The 21,774-nt window shown below is 36.9% G+C and overlaps 1 protein-coding gene across 1 annotated transcript in view; it reads right to left on the bottom strand.

The window, feature by feature from the left end:
• Window positions 1–21,774, bottom strand: part of PDE7A (phosphodiesterase 7A) — a 98,296-nt gene that overhangs the window by 7,975 nt on the left and 68,547 nt on the right. The window contains 6 exon segments of the mRNA XM_006860079.1: window positions 2,602–2,702; window positions 3,473–3,568; window positions 8,637–8,700; window positions 10,628–10,779; window positions 19,676–19,759; window positions 21,129–21,189. Of these exon segments, the coding sequence (XP_006860141.1) occupies window positions 2,602–2,702; window positions 3,473–3,568; window positions 8,637–8,700; window positions 10,628–10,779; window positions 19,676–19,759; window positions 21,129–21,189 (558 nt within the window).

The raw sequence follows: 21,774 nt of genomic DNA, 5'->3' as shown, positions 1-21,774 counted from the left end.
TGTAACGATGTACAGCCTCGGAAACCCTGTACAAGGGTCGCTATTAGTTGGAAACGACTCCACAGTACGTAACAACAACAACAACAACTTCTCTGTCAGGATGAGATGTCAAGTGGTTAAAAGCACTTGACTGTTAACTGAAAAAGCCAGCAGTCTGACCCACTAGCTGCTTGCTCAACAGGAGAAAGAGGTGGCCATCTGTTTCTGTAAATATACAGCCTTGGAAACTTATGAGGCAGTTCTAGTTCATCGTATATGGTTGCTATGAATCCGAATTAACTTTATGTCTGTGAGTTTAGTTTGTTTTTTGTTGACAGACTGCATCAACTTTTTCTACCCCAAGGTTGAGTTTAGGAGTCCCTCGGATGGCACAAGTGATTAAGTACCCACTCGATAACTGAACAGTTGGCAGTTTGAACTTGCTCAGTAGCCATGGAAGACAGCCCTGGCAATCTACTACTGAAAGCCTGTTGTTGTTAAAGGGCCATCAGGTCGGTTCCAACCAATAGCGATGGCACTTAACAACAACAAAAATAAATAGGATTTCCGAGGAGTGACTGGTGAGCACGAACTGCCAACCATGTGTTTGACCTTGCAGTCAAGCACATTAACCTGCAGCGCCCCACCAGGACTCCACTAACAGATTACAGCCACGAAAAACCTTACAGAATGCCGTTCTACTCTGACATACGAGGATCCATGAGTCCAAATCAACTTAATGATAACTGGTTTACTGATTTTTAGGTTAGGTTAACCTTAGTCTGAAAAATCACTGTCTAACAGTATGAATCCCTTGCAAAATTGTAAACTTTTATTATGTATTTTCTATATTTGGTATGCCGAGAAAACTTGGCAAATAGGGAGAAAATGATGAAGAAAATTATTTCCACCTTAGGATTCAAAAGCATTTTAAAGGACTGATTAGTAATCAATATGAGCAGAAGAAGCCTGCTAAATACAACACAACCCTTAGCCCATATCCAGATGCCTATACACATAAACATAAATGGTTGGGCATACGTGTGTATACTGTAAGAACTTGTAATTTATTAAGGAATAAGCAAAAGTATGGGGTTCTGGTGTGATGCTGTAGGATATAAGCACTGCAATGCTAACTCAAAGGTCGGCGGTTCAAACCCACCAGTCGCTCATAGTGATCATATACACAGTTGCTATGAGTCAGAACTGACTCAATGGCAATTAATGACAACAATAACAAGGCAAAAGTCTTATTCTCATCACTAATAATTAAAACAGAGTGGAGAGGAAGAAGAAGAGACAAATACCATCATGGGAGAATAAAGCAATCCAAAATTAGACTTATTTTCAAAATTTGATATATAATAACACAAAACATCAAACCACTTCAGGTAGATCAAACCATTATAAAACAGGAAAGACGCAGCATGGAAGTATTTAAAAGTTCTTGAAGGGAAATTAAATGGAACATTTGAAAGCAGAGAAATTACACATGATAAAAAAGAAAATGTAACATATCTCCTTATTCAAAAAAATTAATCAGAAAGAAACGTTACTAGATCATAAAATTGACAACAAAGTCAATGGCATTAATACAACTTGTACAGTAGATTAAAAAAAAGACAAATGTCATCCTAATTCTCATGATCACATGTGGTAATATCTGACAGTAAATAAGAGTTGTGTGAAATAAGGAAGAATTTACAAATAATTAAAAGTATGTACATCAAATTTCACTTGTGTCTGCAAAGTTATCACAATGCTCCATTTTGATGACATAGAAATTACAGATAGAGTGGTGAGTTGTCTGTGTTCAAAGAAAAAAACCTCACTATCATCGTTACAAGCATTGTACTGATTTTCCATTGTAATGGTTGTTGTTAAAACAATCACAATAGATCAAAGTTTATTATTAACTGACTTGTGTTGCCATCAAGCCAATTTTGACTCCTAGTAACCCAATATGACAGAGGAGAATTGCCCTATAGGGTTTCCTAGGCTGTAAATGTAACTAAAGGAAACCTGATGGCACAGTGGGCTAAGCATTGAGCTGCTAACCACAAGGTCATTGGTTCAAACCCACAAGTAGTTCCCTGGGAGAAACATGAGGGTGTCTGCTCCCATAAAGATTTATAGTCTTAGAAAACCTAAGGAGTTGTTCTACTGTGTCTAATAGGTCACTATGAGTTAGAGTCAACTTGGTAGCAGAAGGTGTGTTTTTGGTTAAAATTTTTTGGTACTGAAGGAGATTCTCAAGGTCTTTTCTCCCTTGGAGCCATAGGTGGGTTCAATGGCTGAGCACTTAACCATTGTGCTACTACAGCTCCTTGCACTAATCGTTACTGCTGTTGTTAAGTGCCATCGAGTCTGTTCCAACCCACAGCGGCCTGATATAGGGTTTCTGATGAGCTGCTGGTGAGCTTGAACCACTGACCTTACGGTTCAAACCAACTTTGCAGTTCTAGCCAGAGCATTAACCCACAGCACCACACCAGGACTCCATTGTAATGATTACAACAAACGTCTAATTCACTTACGATTTCAATCAAGGGAAAGTATCTGAAAGCAAATAGCAAAAACTTTTCTTAGGATTTTCATGTGAAGTAAATGTCAATATCTTACCTTGGGTTCTTTTAAGTAACAGTGCATGGCCTGAGTAACATCTGCAGCGTGGACTGCATTGTGGTAAGGGTTTTGACTATGATAATCTTCTTGAATCATAACTACATCAAAGAAAAAAAAAAGATCCCTGGTTAAACTGTAAATGGCAGATATACACAAATATGATTGTGAATGGTCATTTTATAGTTCTCATGCAAGATAATGTACGCTGAAATTGTTCAAACTCACAGATGATAATCACCTCACAAGTCATATCTCATAACTCTTGCCCAAAGGATCAATACCAATTTGACTCTGAGCCTGAGAATGGTTTTATGTAAAAATTGTAGATTGAGTATTTTTTCCCCTTTTTCTTAGATATGACTTTATCACAGTACCAAATTCCTTTGACTCTTACTGATAGAGAGTGTTTCCGTTTAATGAAAGGCAGCTTGAGCCAGCATCTCAACAGGCTGAACTCATTTGCTCTCTTGCAAGTGGGTCACTGCCACCGGGGCTAAATAAATTCTTCTTTCTTTTTTGTTTTTAATGTGAGTCTATTATGGTGCCAATTTCTTCGGTCTCTTTTTAATTGAGTATTAAAAGAGAACTTGTAACAATGCCAAGTCAGGCCAGTTGTCCCAGTTCAGGCCCCAGCCCAGACCTCCCAAACAGCCACTCACCTGCTGGCAAACTGCACTGTGGACACAAGCGTGGCCAAGGTCAGAGCAGCACTCACTAACTCAAGAGCTCAACAAATGCTTGATAGTCTATGCCACTACAGTTTAGAGGGTTTGTGAAACAGCAGTACCTAACCAATACAACTGATGAAATATTTAAACGAGTTCTTATATAAAATCTTGTTACTGTCAAACGGGTTAGGATCACTTACCTAAAAATCTACGAAGTTTCATCGTATCTAAATGGAAGTACTCAATTAATCCATGAAGATTAAACAAATGAAAGGTTAAATTTACTACACTATTTCCTAAAGAGAAAGGAAAGATATCAATTAGTAGGGGGGAAAAGAAACTATTGTGACTGTATTATGCTCCCTAATAGACTATAAAAATGAAGGAAAAGACTGAGTTCCTACATTTTGTCTACCTAAAATTTATATTTTCTTTCTTATTTTACCAGTTGTGAACACTGAACAGCTTTCTTCCATTTTAAGAAAAGAAATGAATTTCTGTTGTTTCAGTTATTTACAAATAAACAATTGGAAGATAAGTATCTTCAAACAACAAATAACAGTAACAACAGTACTGTATTCTCTTGGCCCCTCCAATCATCATTTCTCTATTAGCTTGTACATCTAAGATTCCTGGAAGAATTCATACAATGGGCCAGTCTTCCTTTCCCAGTACCACTCATCTGTCAATAACTGGAGTCACAGCCAGTCTAAAAATTAAAGTTGGAAGAAAAATATAATTTTTATAATGTTTGGTCTTCCTTCCCATGGTACAATTTTCCACTTTTAAAATCTTCTATTATATTTCTCAAAGTAGAAGCTTTGGACATATACACTAAACCTGTAGGCCATATGAAACTATATTGTTTTGACAATTAAATAAACCATTTGGTAGCAGAGTGATTAAATGTGTGGCTGCTAACTGAAAGGTTGACAGTTCAAATCCACCAGCTGCTCCTTGGGAGAAAGATGTGGTCACCTGCTTCTGTAAAGATTGCGGCCTTGGGAAGTCTACAGGGCAACTCTACTCTGCCCTACGGAGTCACTATGAGTCAGAACGGACTTGATTGAAGTGAAATATATTTTAAAGAAGTTGTTGTTGTTGTTAAGTGCCATGAAGTTGGTTCTGACTCATAGTGACCCTGTACAAAGTTTTCAATGAGCAGCTGGTGGGTTTGAACTGCCAACGTTATGGTTTATAGTCCAGGGCTAATCCTACAGTGTCATGATCTCATAAATTACAGTATTTGGATAATAACATAAACATAATTCTGTTGTAATTGTTGTTAAGTGCCATGGAGTTGGTTCCGACTCATAGTGACCCTGTATAGGGTTTCCAAGGAGCAGCTGGTGAGTTTGAACCGTTGACTTTACGGTTCAAATTGGTCTTGCAGTCTAGTGCTTATCCTACAGTGCCACACCCGGACACCAAACATTGTTCTATGGTCCTGTGATGAAGTCTATGCTCCTTAGTAGAGTATAGAAAGAATGTAACTAGAAAACTGCCTAGATAATTCTCCACAGAAAACAGAGGCTGAGGAGAAAAGAACCTAATTTACACAATATTTGCATAAGCAATGTTGAAAAGGATGGGAGGCCAAAAGGAATTATTTTTAAAAACTATCAAACAAGTCTCTTCCAAGCAGAAAGAAAACAAACATTTCAAGTGTCTTATTTTTAAGGAACTAAGCAGTAAAATGCATCCAAATACTATATTTTTGCACTCTCCTGGTGCAAACATGAGTCCATGTGGACTGAACACATTTACCAGGTGAGCTGATTTTCTCTTGTTACTGCTATCCCAACCTCCTTTTCTTTGGATAGAGACAGAAATTTCAGAATGTATATTCATTCTGTATATTAAAGTTATCATAGGGGTTTTCTGAAATCATTTTCCAAACCTAGTGTGGCACTGTCAGATAAGCACTGAACTGCTAACTTCAAAGTCAGCAGTTCAAACATACCAGCTGCTTCCCAGAAACTTTATAGAGGGTTGTTATGAGTCTGAACAGACTCAATGACACATAGCAACGAGAATAACAAAGTAAACAAATTACTAAGATGTGGTGTTATGGTATAAGTACTAGACTGCTAAACTAAAGGTCAGCAGTTCAAACCTACCAGGTACTTCTCAGAAATCCCATACAGGATCACTAAGAGTTGGAACTGACTCAATGGCACTTAACAACAACAGGTTCTGAAAAAAGTGTTAAGAAAGCTACAATCTAATAGGGAAAATGCTCTTTTCTGGGATCCAGGCAAACTTCAGGAAGAGACACACATAATGTGCCCCACCACAACTTTAAAGCAAATCCAAGGGTGTACTTAATACCCCCCTCAACTGAAAGACTGTACGCAACATCGCTACCTTTTCAGTTCACAGGATACCAACTAAATATTTTAATGCCAATGAATAAGAACATGAAGAGCACAGTACGAGAGGACTTCAAAAAATGGGATGAAAAGATAATGGAAAATTTCCAGCAACTTTTTGAGACCCCCTCATAACAAAACAAAAAAATAGGCACAGAACTACTTTTTTATGGAAACGAAAACAAACAATTGGAAAAAAGACTGTATTAAAGAAAATCTACCATCATAAAAGTACATCAAAGGACAGAAATCTCATTTTTAGAAAGCAATTCTAGACCAGATCCAAGAAAGATTAGCTCCCTCCACAACACAGACTGGGGCAATGTCCTCATGCACCAGGTCACCTTCAGGGGTGGCAAGCAGTATCACGCTACCTCAGTCACCTGAAAAGAGCATCAGATGTATCCTATCAAGAACAACTGCTTTCCTTTTGGAGGGGACACATGGAAACCATTCAATTTGTGTCTCTGCCCCTGTATTATTTGGAATATAACTAGTGTAAGGAATACAAGAAATATTGGACCGACAGGCAAAAAGGGACAACTCAACTGTACTCTTGGATACTATGTATGTTGTTGTTGATGTTATGTGCTGTCAGTTCTGACTCATAACGACCCTGTATAGGGTTTCCTAGGAACAGCTGGTGAGTTTGAACTACCCACCTTACAGTTCAAACTGACCTGGTGGTCCAATGTTTATCCTAGAATGCCACACCATTTATGCATATAATCCAGAATTCATTTCAAGCTAAAACATTTTTTAAAGGAAAGCAGCTCTAATTACATTTTCCTCTTCCACCCATCTATTTCTCAATATAGAGCCAGGGTGGGGAACGTCTGGCCCACGAAATCATTTGGTCTGGCCTCACAAGACAACTGCAGCTCTAGTCATCATGTTGTTGTGAAGTGCCAGTTTGACCAAATATAGCAGGCTAGTTTTTAAGTTGATAATTTTGTATAGCCCGCGAATAACATTATACATTTTGGCAGAGAAAAAGGTTCCCTACCTCTGATGTAGAGAATTTTTGTAACGTTTAAGTACTGATCATTAACTGAATAAACGAAACACTTAAAATCAAGGTGGTTTCTACTAAGTCCTAATGATCTGGAGTGAAACTGAAAAAAGAAACCATTAGGCCATTCTCTTGACCAATCCACTTAAGAAGTGGGGCAATTCAAGGGCAAACCAAGAACTGTTAACTAATGTGACCTTAACTAATTAAGCTACAACTCTGCCCGCTGGACACACTGTCAACCTTTTCCACTGACATTCGGTAATACGCCAAGTTCTCCTAACTAGCAGGATCTGTACTTTTTAAAAATAAGATTTAGATGAAGAAAATCAACTATTTCAATGACTGACAAGGGTGAGCTGTTCGGAGTTTAATAAGGTTAAACCCTGAAAGTGTTAAGGGTAGCACTCAACACTAAAGTGATATTCATGTTGCCTTAAGAAAGTGAAAAACTTCCAGATCTAGAAGAGGCGGTGGCACCATATATTCCATTCCCTACATATATTTTTAGGGAGCAAGGTAGCACTGTAGAATAAGTACTGGACTGCGAACCACAAGGGCAGCAGATTGAGCCCACCAGCTGCTCCATGGGAAAAATATGAGGCTTTCCGCTCTTAAAGTGATTTACAACCATGGAAATCCCACATGGGGTCACTATAAGTTGGAACAGACGCAACAACCCTTTCCAAATAGAAAAGGTAAAGAATAAACAGATAGGAAAAGGGGAAGGGATGTTTTGCTGATAAAGGCAAACTTGGTTGTCTTTATGCTTTTGTTTAGGATTGGTCCAATTTATTCATTTCTTGACAGTGTGGAGACAAACTGAAGGTATATAAAGGTTTCCTGCTCTGCATGGCCACAGATCTAAGGAGGAGCAATATGATGCTAAAACTATCTAGACCCACATAGATTCTCCAGATGAATAAAGTTGCCTTACTTATTTGTTTGTTTTACCTATTTGGCTTCCTTACAAAAGAAGCTTCATTGCAAAGTGAAATAAGAAAACTCAGGTGATATCAAAGAATGGGGGCACGGGGTGGTTGTTAAGAAGTTTGTAGCAACATGGAATGAAAAGATCATGGAATTTTCCCATGAACTTGTCGAAGGCCAGCTGTCACCCACATGTTTATTTCATCATTGAATTCTACCCTGCTCCACTTTATTTTAAAAACGTTATTTAGACACAAAATGGGCAAAGACGACCTGAACAACATGCCCACCAAAAATGATGCTAACATGCTGATCCTAAATAAAAATAATTCCCGAAGGAAATTCTGTTTGTTTCCAAAGAACATGTTCCTTTTTTCAGAAAGAATAGGAAAATAAGAGTCCTCCCACCCCAGCCCACCAAACAAACACACACTGAAAACCAAAAACCAACCAGGAAAGGGTAAAGAAATCAGAATTACTTGCGGCCATTTTAAAAAGAACAACTCTCCTCGTCAGTAGAATTCTGACAAACTTTCCTAAAGCAGTAAGCCCCACCCCTCCAAAAGCAGCACTGCTAATAACTATATGCAAGGTTGCACCAGTATGCAGAGAAAGAGAAGCCTGAGAATCAGACACCTACAAGAAAGGATGCCTCTCAAAAGGCCTCTAAATCGCCATGCTTCTGGGATTATTAACACTGAAATACCAAAAATGTTATGGTCAACGGCCACAATCAAAAGAAGAAAACCCAAGAGCATACTGCGAAAATACACTGGGAGTCATTAACAGTAACAGCATTAATTAGGAATAGCCTAATTAAGAAGGTGATGATGATTGTTACTTTTGATTGTCACAAGACTAATATAATGAAGAAATAAAGCTGAGACAGTTTCTCTAGACTTAGAGGTCAGGATCAAAATGATGCTCCCCTCCAGCAGATGGTCTGTAATAAGCATAAGCAAACGTAAGCAGCAACCACTAGTGGTTGTACCCTCAGAGCAATCACCCCCAAAACTACATTAACTTGAATAAGTCAAATTCTTCACTTACCATTTGTTAGTCTATCAAATAGAAAGATATCAAAATTCCAATTTCCAACTTTTTCCAGCATACACTGAAATGAAAACCAAACATTCCTACTGTAATTTAATTTCAATAACATTCTCTATCTTTTGTAGATCGTCCATAGAGAAGTTAATGAAAACAGAAAGTGACTGATGTACTTAAGAAGTGCTGATTATCATTTTCCTTTTCATCATGAATTTTCCCATTGACTCCCAGAAAGAATGAAGTTCAAAGGAATAAACTCCATTTTAAAACATTGTTAATATTAAGGATGGTATTTAAAAAAAACACATTCCTATGGTCCCATGAACTTTCATGAATCCTTATATAATTTAACATCAATTTAATGTGGTTCATACATTGCATGGTCTAGAAATTCGATTTTAAAATCTAGTGAAAAACAAAAAAAGTTATAACACCTAGTGTACATTCCAAGTACTGTTTTAAGTGTTTTTACCCATTCTTTCCTGTTTATACTATCAAGCAGGTACTATCTGTAATTTTCATTTTATAGATGGAGGAACTAAGGCAAAAAATAACTTGCTCAGCTAGAAATTAACAGAGTTGGGAACTTAAATCAGGCAGTCTCATTCTAGAACCTAGCTATATGGCATCTGTACCCCACCTTTCTTATTTGTTATTCTACTTTTTTAAAAGACTCTATACTAATGTTATGAATCAGGCTGTGAACTGTAAGGTCAGCAGTTTGAAACTACCAGCTGTTTCGCGGGAGAAAGATGAGGCTTTCTGCTCCTGTAAAGATTTACAGCCTCGGAAACCCTGTACAGGGTCACTATGAGTCGGAACCGACTCCATGGCACATAACAACAACAACATTCTAATGGAGGATTTTCTTATATTCTTCAAACATCCTTACAAAATAATTAAAAACATGTACTGCATTAAAATTTAGGATGGTATGTCTTTCAGCCAAGCAAATAAACCCCACAAAGACCTTAAATAACAAATGAACACTACTTTTACATCATATACTTTGAACCTGAAAATTTTGCAGATCTTATTTTTAAGAAACAAGCTTTTGTTTTCTATCCTAAAGTTACATGCTGTACACATCCATAAATAAATGCAAGAGAAACACTATGAGACTACGTACGAACAGAGATCACAGATTATGATAGTATTCATAACAACCAATGATTGATCTTACACAGATCAGTATACTCATCCTCTAACAAACCTTGTAAACGGACTTTTTAAAATTTAAACAATGCATGAATATTTTTCATTGGTCTTTATCATCAATGATGGCAACAAATTTTTTTGCCTGAATGTTCTTGTAAAGATGCTACACTTATCTATATAAATTCACAAAGTCTGGCCTATAAATAGTAAATCCAAGGATAACTTAAAATATATTAAAAACTTAATTAATATTAAAAATTCTCATTTGGTCAAAACTAAGTTTTATCTAAACTTCACCTTCATTCAGATATTTTCTTTTTATTATATAAAGGTGAAATAAATAATGCCCAGTCACCAGATTTAATTAAAAGATGTCCATATTCTCAAAATGCGAGAGACTATGAAACATCATTTGAATAACAGTCACAACTCCAGGTTTCCTTTACTGGATTTATCTCTAGCCAGGTGGGTGAGCTCAAACAAGTCCCTTATGCTTTCTAGCCCTACATTTATTTACCTAGAGATAGATACCAGATCCAGTAACCTCTAATAATCAGCCCAACATTAGGAACCTTTGTGAAGTTATGGTGTAATGTTCTATTGACCTACTTGTTATTTAATGCCAAATGAAAGCATTTTCATCATTTTAGTTATTGCAGCAATTTCCTTTGCTCTATAATATCAAATTATAAAAAGAGCTACTCAAAAGGAAAAACCTGGATCCAACTTATTTTCACATATAAAAAGGTATCTATAAATTAGTGTGCCATATTGGACAAAAGGTCTTCATTAAATTTATCCAAAAGGTTTTGTTTTCTTAAATCTATACACACCTTGGCTTGTCCATTGTAATCATCATCTAAAATGTTTAGAGAATTTGAAACTGTAGTACCACGAAAAAACCGTGAAGATCTAAGGTATCGCTGGAAACTTAGTAACCTCCTGATATTCCTTGCAGAGACAGAGACTTCAAACTCCGATTGAGCTGAAATAAAATGAGGAAAGGGTGAGTATCTCAAGTCATAACTGGGCATATGCTACTTTTGAATACCCCTTCTAGTTAAACAAAGTATCTTAAAAAAATAAGTCGTATGCCACATTTCCTAGACTAGAACAGGCATTTTATTTCTATTTTCAGAGAAAAGACTAAGAATGAAAAGTTATATCGGCCAATTAAAAAAAAAAACTATCTTGTTATTACTGAGAATATACACACCTAGAACAAACACCACTTCAGCAGTTTCTGCACATACAATGCAGTGACCCTGACTGACTATATTCTTCAAGTTGTGTATCCATTCTCACTCTCCTTTTCCAAATTTCCCCCCATTAATAGCACCTCCCTCCTGCTCCTTAAGTTTCCAAATCTTTTGAGTTACTGTTGTCAATGTGATCCCATATTGATAGTTCTTCAAAGAACACAGAGCTCAAGGCAGACATCCTTTACTAAATAAGTTCAACTATTGCTTGGTTTGGAATCCTGGTGAGGCGCTGGGGGCTAAATGCATCAGACTGCAAAATCGTTTGAATTGCAAGGTCGGTGGTTCAAGATCACCAGCTGTTCCTTAGAAACCCTATACAGGGTCGCCATGGGTCAGAATCGACTTGACGGCACTTAACAACAACAACATTGCTTGGTTTTAAGAAGCTTGGTTTTCAGAGGATATTTTTGATGTATGGTTTAAAGATTAGCTCAGGGCAATCATTTCAGTGAGTGGTTCATCTAACCTCCAGAGCTCCAGAACTTCTGGATTCTATGAGATTTTGAAACTTTTTTTGTTCTGAATTTCCCCCCTTTTGATCAGGATTATTCTATAGAGTCTTTAATCAAAATGCCCCGTAATCAATCGCCTTATCCTGGAAGAGCAAGCTTATTGTTCTAGCTTCTGCTTCTCTCCAGACTCAACTCAGGTGTTACCTTACCTGGGAAGCACAGCTGAATGACGACATACACCTACATCTAGGAGAGATGGGAGGCATCTCCTGGGTGCCCAAAGTTTCCCTTTTATAATACCTCTGACATTTGGTTATAATTGTTTATTTAGCGGTCTCATCTACAAAAGATGGCAGCCATCTCTGTACTCCAAAGCATAACATATTGGTGTTGTTTAGTGCTGTCACGCTGATTCCAACTCACAGCAACCCTGTACAGAGTTTCTGAGGAGCAGTTGGTGGGTTTGAACCACCAACCTTGTGGTTCACTGTCCACTGGTTATCCTATAGCCCCACACCAGGAGTTCCCCGGTACTACTTGCTGTTCAGTCGACCCTGACTCATGACAACCCCATGCATGTTAGAGTACAACAGATCTCAACAGGGTTTTCAATGGCGGAGTTTTCTGAAGTAGATTGCAAAGGCCTTTCTTCTGAGGTAGACTTGAACCTCTAACTTTTTGGTTTGCAGCCGAGTGTTAACTAGTGTACCTTCCAGAGATCCCTATTTTCATTTAGGAATATATAAAAGAGGATATAGAGAGGAAGGAACCAAAAAAACTGACTCTGAAAATTTAACAAGTACTTTCATTTAAACAATTACTACGAAAGCTCACCCTATGGCCTTATTACATAAAATCTGACCCTACTACCCATTTTTTCTTATGAGCTCCTTCTGTAATTTGAGGCACACTATTATTTATTTTATAGCGTAATACACGTTGCATTTGTCTTTATTGAAGTCCAGCTTCTATCAGGCTCATACTTATTTATTTTAAGTCACAGTCTTGCTCTAGTTTACATGGTTACCTACATTCCAGGCCAGCTTAGAAAGCCAACCTGGCTCACAGAACTAGTCACGTTACTATTAAAGAGCTGTTGGCACTGCTGGTTCTGTTCTAAAATAGCACATTACCTCACTAATCAGCCCCTACCTAAATTACACGAGCATTGTTACTTTTAATTTTTCATAACACTATTCTTATTATTTATTCTTGATTCCTTTGAGCATCCCCTGCTAAAAACAAAAACAAAAAAACCCCCAGGAAACAACTAAAAAAAAAAAAAAAGGTTGGCTAGCAGAAGGATTTAGAAGCAATGCTTTTCTCTAGTCTTTTCCTCATCCCATTAGCAAGTGGGCAGAAACCACAGGCTCTCCATTAAGAAACAAAATGGCTGGAAGGACTCCCAAGTCCCTCAAAAACTTTCTCTTCTCTTACCATCTGGAAAAGAAAAGCCTTGAATCTTCAGACCTGACTATCATATGTTTTTATGGACACAAGAGGGAGCCCTGCAGTCAAAACATCCATCACATAAAACCATAAAAGTGATGGTGAGACATAGATTCACGAATTTCCATTGGAGATTACTACTCTTTCTTTTCTTTTCTTTTCTTTTTTTTTTTTTAAACTCAGTGCCATAAGGCTTATCACTAGTCTATAGGAAAGTCATGTTGAATGGCGATAAATTAAAAACCTGCAGATATTCTATACGCTGTTAAGTCTTCTCAATAGCTCTCCTTTTCTTTCTCCTGCTGTTGTTGTTAAGTGTCCTCAAGTTGGTTCCAACTCATAGTGACCCTGTATAGGGTTTCCGAGGTTTGAACTGCCAAGCAACCTTATGGTTAGCAGTCCAGTACTTATCCTACAGTGCCACACCAGGATTCCTGCTGCTAGTTCCCTTCAAATCTACCCAGACTCATGGAAAGGGTTGGACTGCTGTAATTCACAGGGCTCTTAATGCCTGATTTTCAGAAGGAGATCACCAAACTTTTCTTTCTAGTCAATCTTAGTCTGGAAGTTTTCCTGAAACCTGTTAAGTCACCAGAGCAACATGCAAGCCTCCAATGATGTACGGGTGGTGACTGTACTTAAGCTGCACTGGCCTGGAATCAAACCCAGATCTCCTACAAGGAAGGCGAGAATCCTACCATGGAGCCACTAATGCCTCTTCTAGTTTCCTTCAAAAAGAATGAAAGTCACATCTAAGAACCTAGTGGCACTGCAGGATAAGTACTGGATCACAAGTTTGGCTTTAACCATATGATCGGTGGGTTCAAACTCACCAGCTACTCCTCGGAAACCCTGTATGGGGTCTCTATGAGTTGAACCTGACTTGACAGCACTTCACAGCAACAATAACACTTAAAACTGTGTAATTAACATTTGCCCTACATTTATTGTTAAGTGCTGTTGAGTCGGTTCTGACTCATAGTAACCCTGTATAGAGTTTTCGAAGATTTAAAGCTTTGTGGGAGCAAAAACCTAAACTTTATTGGAAAATTTTTTACATTCAGCATGCATGGGTAAATGGAAAAAAAAAAAATCCAAACTAGATTCTTAGAGCCATGGTCTTTAGTAGAGTAGCATGTATGGACACAGAGAGGAAGTAGGGCAGAATGGGGTTTCAGTAAGACACACTAGAGACTAAGTCCCAGGTCTGCCCCTTTGACTTGCTGTGAGACATTAGGCAGGTAACTCTGCCTAATCTGATCCTCAGTTTCCTCATCTCACATCCCTAACAGGACTACTGTAAAGAGAAAATGTGATAATACATGTAGCATGTCTTTGCACATTTGGGAGCAAAGAGGAAGCATTGAAAATTAACGGTAATAGTTATTCTGGAGTCTTGGTGTGGTGCTGTAGGATAAGCACTAGACTGTAAGGTTGATTTGAACTGCAAAGTTAGTGTTTCGAACTCACCAGCCATTCCTTGGATTTATGGTACTTAACAACAACAACAAATAATTATTCTATAATAATTCTACATACAAAGTATTTTTGGATACAAGGTTGACTATAATAGTGACTAAGCTACTTAATGACAGATTTTCAAGTCAGTCTAACTTTACCCTGAAAAAACACTGTTATACTTGATACTGTGGCAATAATCACATATATTTAGAAGACTTCAAAATTAATACAAACTCTCATTTTCTTAAAATGAATAGAGTCTAAAGTTTATTATAAAACAAATAAAAAATTAAAAAGCTACTTTTCATGTAAATAGAATAAAATGTGTAACTAATATTACTTCCCTTAAGCAATTCACCTAACTCTAGTTTGCATGATTTGATCAAACAGAAGTTGTATTTGGTGAGAGACCAAAAGAACTAGCTGGTACATGACTATCACTACCAACTCTTCTGATCAGGAATACAACAGAAGGTCCTGGATAGAGTATGAGAAAAATATAGAATAAAATAAAACTTCCTAAAAAAGATCAAGACAAATAGAAACTACAGGAGCCCTGAGACTATTGTCCTAGGATAGTCTATAAACTTGGGACTGAAGCCAAATAATAGTGTTATCATCTTTCAGCCGAATAGCAGACTGGCTTATAAAATAAACACTATCACATGCGAAAAACACGCTCTCTTAAACAATAAACTGTATGAGACCAAATGGCCAAGATTTACCCAAAAGCAAAGATGAGTAGGCAAGAAAGGGCAGGGAAGCTAGATCAACAGACACAGAACAAACAGAATGGAAATAACGTAACCAATGACCCAGAACAATTTGCATAAAAAGTGTTCTAAAACACAATAAAAATATTTTAAAAAGATATAAAATACTTTTTAAAGATTATTCTAATTACTGTTATAAAGCATTTCCATTTTTAAGAGCTAGGATACGTGCTGCTGGATCACACTTCTGCTTAAGGTCAGGATTTGAACATAGATCCTTATTCATAAAATTTTAAATTCCTTTCTTCATGAGCTGAGAAAGAAAGCATACAAAGCCTTACTGAAGCACTTCCTTCAAAAAGTTATATGCAAAATTAAGCCTTATGTTAAATCTCCACAAGATTACGATTCTCCAACTTTACAAAGCACAGATGGTATTAAACTGCCCTGGTGGGGTGCCACAGGATCAAAACTGGACTGGTAACTACAAAATTGGCAGTTCAAACATGCCAGCCACTCTTGGAAATCCTATACAGGGTCACTATGAGTTGAAACCAACTCAATGGCATTTACAACAACAATCTTTTAAAGGATGGTGGGATGAGCCAACCCTTCTGTTAAGATTATAGCTAAAAGAACCCTATGAAATGGTTTGATTCTGTAACACATGGGGTTTCCAGGAATCAGAATGGACTCAACTACATACAACCAACAACAACAGATTATACTAAGATTAAAGTCCAATTCATATCAGTTCCTAATTACATTACAAAACTAGAGAGATGATAGAATACTCCAGTGCTTCCAACTTTGTGACACAAAAGAAACAAAAATTAGTGTTTTTCAAATGCCTAAGTTTTAGAATCACCTGGAAATTAGATAAAAAAATTTGAATACACATAGCTGGCAAAGAATGATGATCTTTTCTAGAGGGATTCTATGCAGCAACTCTAATCTCTACCAGCATAGCTTGGTAAGGGGAATGTTATAGGAAGATGGTAGGAACGCAGGAAAAACAGTAAGGCAGCGGCAAAGGACATGAGCTAGCTGTGTCCTATGATATCTACATGAATTATTAAAGAGATGTTTTGAAACAGCCAGCAATGACTCCAAAACAAAATATGATTGGGAACAAACTAAAATTTAATAGGAACTCCAGATGGAATATGATCTTAGTGTGAGATACCACAGCTGTAAGTGCAGGTTGGCATGCTCAAGTGTGAACAAGTAATTACATTGCGCAAATACTGGAGAGCCACTTAAGTAAGCCACACAAGTAATGGCTGAAACAAAAGACCCACCTTGGTGGAGCAGGACATAAGTGCAGGTCCCAAGATGCTCAAGTCTGGTATGTTTTCATGCTATTTTCAACCATTCTTTGCAATTAGATTTCATTTTTAACCTAATCAAAGTGTCTTTATCTCTTAGAGGGAATATTCAGCCCATACACTTTCATTACTATAACAGCATATTAGGTTTTGCTTCTATCATCTTGTCATTTAGGTTTTATATTATTTGCTCCTGGTTTACTGATTTAGAAGATATACTTCTTATTTTAACTCAATTAGAAACAAGCAAATCATTCTTAGAATAAATATAACTGACCCTCCTTAGAAGCAAGTATTGTGAGCCTTTATCTTGCTTACTTTGGATATATTGTCAGGAAAGACTAACAGCTAGAAAAGGACATAAAAAGGGATGGCAAAAACATGGGAAAACCATCAATGAGATGGATAGACACAATAGATAGCATCAACAATGGGATCAACTTATCAAAATTATGGAGATGGTGTGGCCACGGTCAGGCAGCAGTGTGTTCTGTTATACACAGTGTGGCCACGGTCAGGCAACAGTGTGTTCTGTTATACACAGTGTGGCCACGGTCAGGCAGCAGTGTGTTCTGTTATACATAGGGTGGCCATGGTCAGGCAACAGTGTTCTGTTACATACAGTGTGGCCACGGTCAGGCAGCAGTGTGTTATGTTATACACAGTGTGGCCATGGTCAGGCAGCAGTGTGTTGTTCTGTTATACACAGTGTGGCCATGGTCAGGCAGCAGTGCGTTCTATTATACATAGTGTTGGCTTGGTCAGGCAACAGTACACAATGTGGCCACGGTCAGGCAATGGTGTGCTCTGTTATACATAGTGTGGTCATGACGTGGAGCTGACCAACAGCAACTACCAACAAGAAGATATATCGTTTCAGCAATTCCCCCATATGATCGTTTCCAACTCCCTAGTCCCTCCCAAAAGTCCCACTGTTGTTAAGTCCTGTCGAGTCGGTTCTGACCCATAGCGACCCTGTATAGGGTTTCTGGAGAGCGGCTGGTGAGCTTGAACCACCAACCTTGTGGATCAAACTGACTTTGTAGTCCAGCACATTAACCTACAAGCACCACACCAGTCCCATTACGTCCTCTATTTAAACCCCAACACTTATATATAACAATTATATATTTCAAATTCTCTATCTCACTTAATTCAGCAAAAGACAGGGGCATACTAGAGAATACAAATACAATTATGCTTTTCTTTATATTAATATTGATATTTAGACTTACCTCTTTTATGGATTTTCCTATTCAAAGCCAATCCTTAGGTATTTTAATATCAAAAGTTTTTATTTTATTTAAACTTTTCAACCGGTAATACATTGATACTAATCAAAACTCAAAAGTATGCAACAAAGTTTCCTTCCCACCCACGCTGCCAAAGTGTTACTAGTTTGTATTGTACTATTCCAAGAAAACATATATATTGAACCATCCTTGTTCTCTTTCCTGAACTAACCCTAGCCACTTAAAGCTGGAGCATTATCCTTTTATGCTGTTAAAATTCTTTTTGCTAATATATTTTAAAAGATTTTCACTGACATTTAGAGTCAGAATATCATACTTGCTTTCTAAGAACTTTTATTTGCTTTATAAAAATACCACTGAATGTTCCTTTTTTGTAATCTGAAAATGTTGAAAGTGCTTTGAAATGATCACTCTAAAAGATCTTGAAGAACTTGCGTGTAGAGAGGTAACTCTGATGCAATATTCTCTAACATAGTGATTCCAAGGACCCCTTTACACTCTCTTAAGATATGCATTTATTATTTTAACAATAACAATACCCATTACATGTTACCATAGAAAACATTTTCATTAAAATAAACTACATTTTTCAAAACAACAATTAATGAAAAGGGTGTCACTATTTTACATTTTACAAATCTCTTTTTAATGCTTGCTTTCATTCTCTTATCTGCTTCTGTGTTCAACGTGTTCTTTAAATTAGTGCTTGACAGTATATGTTGTTGTTAAGTACAGTCAAATTGGTTCTAACTCATAGCAACCCTGAATAGAGTTTCCAAGGATCGACTGCTGGGTCTGAACCACCAACCTCACCATTAGCAGTCTAGTGCTTTACCTGCTGTGCCATACCAGAACTCCGACAATATACACAAAAAATCCAAATTTGAGAGTTGGGATACTGTCACTTTCCTCCAAAGAGGAACTGACATTTGCTTCTTCAACATGAGTAGAGGCACAAAAGTCTCATATCCTTTCACCTCATCAGTGGTCGAGCTATTACAAAGTTAGGATGTATTTTTAAGGTATGGTACTTTAGGGCTAAAAACTAAGCATGGAAGGTTATCCAATGCCAAGCCCTTCTACCTAGAGAGACTCTGAATGCCTGTTTTTCTTTTTGTAGCCTTAAAAGACAGGCAAAATCTCTACCTCAGATTCTCATTTAAACCCAAACCAAATCCACTGCCGTCAAGTTGATTCCGACTTGTAGCGACCCTGTATAGGGATTCTGAGGCTATGAGTCTTTAAGGGAGTCTTTCTCCCATGGGCTCCCTTGGCAGTGTAGTAGGTTATAGCATCCTGAGATACTACTAGGGAAAAAGTGGCCTGAAATATACTCCATCTGCTGGTTTTAATAGCATTCTGATACATTCAAATGAGTCTTTTATACTTGTCCCATTCTTCTACTGCTTTTAAGTTATAGTGTTTAACCAAATTACTTTAACCAGTATTACCAGAAACTGAACTTTTCCAAAACTAGATTTAATAACATTATTTAAACAATTTTTAAGTTCTGTGGTTTTTTTTTCCTTTTTTTCTCCATTATGATCTGTAGCCACACAGAAAGTTTTTATTATATGCATTCCACTAAACACCTTTAAAAATAATGTATATTTTTCAAATAAACCAAAAACATAAACCTTATTGTCTATAGTAGTGCATATAAACTGGAATAAGGCAATTTAAAAATATTATTAAGAAGAAAAAAATGTATAAAGGTAATTTCACATTAAAAACAGGAGACTGAAAACTGCATCAATTTTCATGTTTTAGTATCTTCTTCCTTAATTATATACCTAAACATTCCAAACATTATCTAGGAATAAAATATCATTTGATCACAATCCAATTATATATTTTTTAAACATTCCAAACATAATTTTTTTTTCCCTTTGGAAAATTGTTGAATTTCATGAAGATTTGAAGTTGAGTTAAGTCTGAGAGAAGATTGTGTCTGAACACTTACAGTGGAAAATACGAAAATCAACATATGGATGAGAGCCTCTTCTTTCTGATTCAAATCCTGCTCGACTTCTTACACGTACATCTCCTGGGAAGAATTGAGAATAAAATGTAACTTTAGAGGGCTGGCACCCCAACTAAGATCTGTGTGGTGTCATATCCAGCAGTAATGGCCCAGTAATAACATTTAGGAGCAAGTAATTAATAGCTATAAGGGTAAAGTACATTTGTATAAGATTTGAAGGGATTTACAAATGCCCAGTACTGAGTGGTTAGGCTGGACAAGGAGGATTAAAAAAAAAAAATCTTTCCCAACAATAAGAATTTCAACATATATTTTAAAGCTAGTCATCTAAAAGATGAGTACAGTACATGGTAAATCAATTTAACATCATAATACATGGAGTTAAGAAAAAATTAAAAGCCACTAGCAAATAAAACATATTTTACAGGTGACAAAAAATCTCCAGTGCAAAAACAGTGAAGTCATCATACTGTTGTGATTAAGTGTCATTGAACTGGTTCCAACTTATAGCAACTGGGTACAGGGTTTTCGAGGCTGAGAATCTTTGTGGTGGCACAAAGCCTCATCTTTCTCCTGTGCAGTGGCAGGTAGATTCGAACCGCTGACCTTGCAGTTAGCAGCCCAGTACGTAATCCACTATGCTACCAGGGCTCCTTTGGGAACATTTAAGATTAAGAATATGAAAAAGAATTAGTGAATGAGGCAAAAAAAAAAAAAAGCTAGGTGAAGACTAAGGATAGCTCAGTATCATAGAAGTTGAAGAAGAAACTCTGAACACGAGAAGAGTAGTCATGGAAGACTCATCTAAGAAAAGAACAAACAGTAAGTCTGTCGATTAGAAGTGCAGCAGTACATTTTCAATGTACGAATAAAGATGCAAGAGATTAAGGAATGTGTGGGCAGAGAGATAAATTTGGCAAGAAAGAAAAGGAGAAAAAAAAATGATACACATAGATAAACATCTAAATTCATTTTACCATGTGGAATTCAGTAATGCATCACAGATATAAACACCAGGACTAGAGGAAGACAATGATCTTCCTCACTTGTTGTAGGGATACGATGAAGGGATGAACTGGTCAGTTGTTTCATGGTGTTATCTTTGTCCATGCTGGCATTCATCTCTTTATTTAATAGCTACAAATCAAAGGCTCTTTATTTCCTATTAAGAATGCTCAGTATGCAAATTTAAAATATGGACTACTGCATGTGTTCTACTTATTAAGCCAGAGATGCCCCAATTACCTAAAACCTAAACGTCTCTATTGACATCACATTAATATTGGTTTCCAGACTCCAGACTTCAATATAACAGATTATTTCTGCTACCATCAGGGATAAAAAGCTACCTTATGAAAGATAACTCAATTTCAAGTAACAATATGTCAGAGCATGTATTAACTACTACTGCCACAAAACAAATAATGCTTACCCAGCATACGAATGTACAATGCAGTTTGATCAGAACTGTCATAGGAGATAGCTCCCCGCCTCTAGAGAAAAAAAAGTAAGACACATATATTTTAAGTACATGACAATTACATTTGATATAAAATTCATTACACATGTACTTATTTCTTACCATTTATTATTTGTAAAGCACCGTACAAGAGAAACTGGATATATAAACAATAGGAGATACAGAACCTGCTTTTGAAATCTCTAATTTGGGGGCAGGAAATGATTACAATACAATATGGTTAAGTACTATTACAGAAGTAAATATAAAGTAAGGAACATGCAGTGAGTGGAAACTTAATCTGTCTCAATAAATCAGAAAAGGTTTGTTTGGATAACATTTGGGTTCACTCTTAAGGGACTAATAGGAGTTTGCCAAATGGAAAAGCAAGGAAAAGGGCAATCTATGCAAAACAAATAGCAGGAGGACAAGCCAAGACGCTCAAGTGTTAGAGACTGCTAAGTCATCTGGTTTTCTGGAGCAAAGAGCAAAGGAGGAGGCAAAAAAAAAAAAAAAGGTATTTAAGCCATATCCTGCAAACAATAAGAGATTTTTCAGTGGTAGCAGTACGAGGAATAGATTGGAAAAAGAAAATAGCGATGAATGAATAATCTACTAA

This window comes from Chrysochloris asiatica, unplaced genomic scaffold, assembly GCF_000296735.1.
Source record: "Chrysochloris asiatica unplaced genomic scaffold, ChrAsi1.0 scaffold00036, whole genome shotgun sequence".
Classification (NCBI taxonomy): domain Eukaryota; kingdom Metazoa; phylum Chordata; class Mammalia; order Afrosoricida; family Chrysochloridae; genus Chrysochloris; species Chrysochloris asiatica.
This window is presented reverse-complemented; position numbering and strand designations above follow the sequence as displayed.